Raw genomic sequence first — 3,150 nt, forward strand, 5'->3', positions numbered from 1 at the left:
GGCAGGGGACTGGCCTTCTGAACCTGTCTCCTCATCTGCATAATTGGCTCTTCAGTTCAGTTCAGTCGCTCAGTCATGTCCGATTCTTTGCGACCCTATGGACTGCAGCATGCCATGCTTCCCTGTCCATCACCATCTCCTGGAGCTTGTTCAAACTCATGTCCATCAAGTTGGTGATGCCATCCAACCATCTCATTCTCTGTCATCCCCTTCTCTTCCTGCCTTCAATCCTTCCCAGCATCAGGGTCTTTTCTAATGAGTCAGCTCTTCGCATCATGTGGCCAAAGTATTGCAGCTTCAGCATCAGTCTTTTCAATGAATATTCAGGATTGATTTCCTTTAGCATTGCCTGGTTTGATCTCCTTGCAGTCCAAGGGTCTCTCAAGAGTTTTCTCCAAGACCACAGTTCAAAAGCATCAGTTCTTCAGCACTCAGGCTTCTTTATGGTCCAGCTCTCACATGCAAACATGACTACTGGAAAAACCACAGTTTTGACTAGACAGACCTTTGTCAGCAAAGTGATGTCTCTGCTTTTTAATATGCTGTCTAGGTTGGTCATAACTTTTCTTCCAAGGAGCAAGCATCTTTTAATTTCATGGCAGCAGTCACCATCTGCAGTGATTTTGGAGCACAAGAAAATAAAGTCTCTCACTGTTTCCACTGTTTACCCATCTATTTGCCATGAAGTGATGGGACTGGATGCCATGCATGATCTTCAATTTTTGAATGTTGAGTTTTTAGCCAGCTTTTTCACTCTCCTCTTTCACTTTCATCAAGAGGCTCTTTAGTTCCTCTTTGCTTTCTGCCATAAGGGTGCTATCTTATCTGAACATCCCCATAGCCTGAGGAGCTATGGGAATGTCGTGGCTATAGGGTAGCTTGCTTAATACACTGACATTCCTTGGGTAGTCCCACGTGTAGGGGTGTCACGTGCTGCTAATAATCAGCAGGTATACATCTCCAAATCCCCATAGCCTGAGGAGCTGACCAACATCCTGGATATCTGAGCTTATTGATATTTCTCCTGGCAGTCTTGATTCCAGCCCGTGCTTCATCCAGCCTGGTATTTCACATGATGTACTCTGCATATAAGTTAAGTAAGCAGGGTGGCAATATCCAGCTTTGACTTACTCCTTTCCCAGTGTGGGACTAGTCCGTTGTTCCATGTCTGGTTCTAACTGTTGCTTCTTGACCTGCATACAGATGGGCTCTTGTGAAGGACTAAGTGACACGATACTTAAGAAGTGCACAGAACAGGACCTGCACACACTCACTAAATGGGTTAGGGTCGTGGGCAAACAGGGATTTCAGCAGTCACTGGTTTGCCTTCCTGTCTTGCTCTCTGTCTAACTGTGTGACCTCAGGCTGCCTTCTGAGCCTTATCTTCCTTATCTGTAAATTGGGTATCATAACGTGGCCCTCAGTGAGCAGTACGGGCATCATTGCCCCGTTGATGGGAGGTCAGCCCCATGTGTTCTCATCTCAGTAGCCCTCTTGGGACAGCAGAGACGATGCAGAGGCCAAGTGCAGGGGGAGGATGGAGGTCCAACGAGGACACGGGCCTGCAGGCCATGGGGCCAGGGTGGCAGAGCCAGGCCCTCCCTGGGGATTTGAGAGCTGATGGGTGTCCAGAGTGGGGGACCCACGGCTGCCCTCTGGCCTGACCGGGTCCCTGTCGCCTGCCCCAACATCCCCACAGCCCGAGGAGCTGACCAACATCCTGGAGATCTGCAATGTGGTCTTTACCAGCATGTTTGCCCTGGAGATGCTGCTGAAGCTGGCCGCCTTCGGGCTTTTCGACTACCTGCGCAACCCCTATAACATCTTCGACAGCATCATCGTCATCATCAGGTGCTGACCCCACCTCCCCAGCCTGCGAACTTAGAGCGAGGCGGGAGGGGGATTCAATGCACTGACCCCAGCCAGTAAATGTCCGACTCTTTGCAACCTGATGGACTGCAGCACACCAGGCTTCCCTGTCTCATTATCTCCTGGAATTTGCTCAAACTCATGTCCATTGAGTCAGTGATGCCATCCAACTATGGATGTAAATGAAGTACATAAGATCAAAGGAAGTCAATTATACTGAAAACCAGTTATGAAAATATTTGAAAATGTCTGATTTATCAATATAGATATGCTTCTGGGTGAATGAATTAAATATCAAGATCAATAGTAGTGGGTCCATGACAACCCCATTCCAGAGAAATGATGAGCATAACTAGCATCTGGAAATATCTGTATCAGCCATCACGTGATAGAAAACTACCAGTGATTTCGATTGGCCGCAGGGTCGTAGGGACTGCTAATTAATTCTCTGCTGTTTGTTGTTGACCTTCATAATTAAAGGAATGTTGAATCTCAAAAAGAGGTCAGCGATATTCATGAGCCGTAGACTTCTTGAATGGGGCGGTCCGTGGAATCCAGGTTCAGAGCCCTGGGATTAGGGTGCACGAGCCGCAGCGACCTGGCAAACAGTATCTGTTGGGTGAATGAGTGTCTGAACGGAAGGTGTGCGTCTCTGTCTCCCCGGCCCCGCTTCTTCCTCTGCCCCCGTTCTGGCCTCCCACTGACCCCTCCTGCCTCTCTCCCCTCCCCGCCCTGCCTGCTGGCCTGGCCGCAGCATCTGGGAGATCGTGGGGCAGGCGGACGGCGGGCTGTCAGTGCTGCGGACTTTCCGGCTGCTGCGGGTGCTGAAGCTGGTGCGCTTTATGCCCGCGCTGCGGCGCCAGCTCGTGGTGCTCATGAAGACCATGGACAACGTGGCCACCTTCTGCATGCTGCTCATGCTTTTCATCTTCATCTTCAGGTGAGCCCTGCCTACCCTGGCGCCACACCGTGGGGTCTGCTAGGGCCCGTGGGAAGGGGCCTGGGGGAGTGTGACTGAGCTTCTCCACGCAGCACCCCAGACCTGGGTGTGAATCCTGGCACCGTCACTTCATCCCTGATGGCTCTGGGCAAATCCTGCCCCTCTGAGCCTCAGTGTTCACATCTGTAAAATGGGACCAACTCTGGTGCTTCTCCTCTTAGTGGGCTGTTCTGAGAATGAAACAGGGTGGGCGGGCAGAGAGCTTGGTGTGTGTGTGAGTCCCTTGAGCCACCTGCATCCTTCCCCCAGCATCCTCGGGATGCACATCTTTGGCTGCAAAT

The 3,150-nt window shown here is 51.0% G+C and overlaps 1 protein-coding gene across 1 annotated transcript in view; it reads left to right on the plus strand.

The window, feature by feature from the left end:
* The window catches only part of CACNA1I (calcium channel, voltage-dependent, T type, alpha 1I subunit), a 112,689-nt gene that overhangs the window by 83,580 nt on the left and 25,959 nt on the right, over positions 1-3,150 (plus strand). Inside the window, exons 11-14 of the mRNA XM_010833752.1 lie at positions 645-686; positions 1,700-1,851; positions 2,624-2,809; positions 3,119-3,144. Of these exons, the coding sequence (XP_010832054.1) occupies positions 645-686; positions 1,700-1,851; positions 2,624-2,809; positions 3,119-3,144 (406 nt within the window). The remainder of the gene's footprint in view (positions 1-644; positions 687-1,699; positions 1,852-2,623; positions 2,810-3,118; positions 3,145-3,150) is intronic.

Source organism: Bison bison, unplaced genomic scaffold, assembly GCF_000754665.1.
Source record: "Bison bison bison isolate TAMUID 2011002044 unplaced genomic scaffold, Bison_UMD1.0 scf7180017863885, whole genome shotgun sequence".
Lineage (NCBI taxonomy): Eukaryota > Metazoa > Chordata > Mammalia > Artiodactyla > Bovidae > Bison > Bison bison.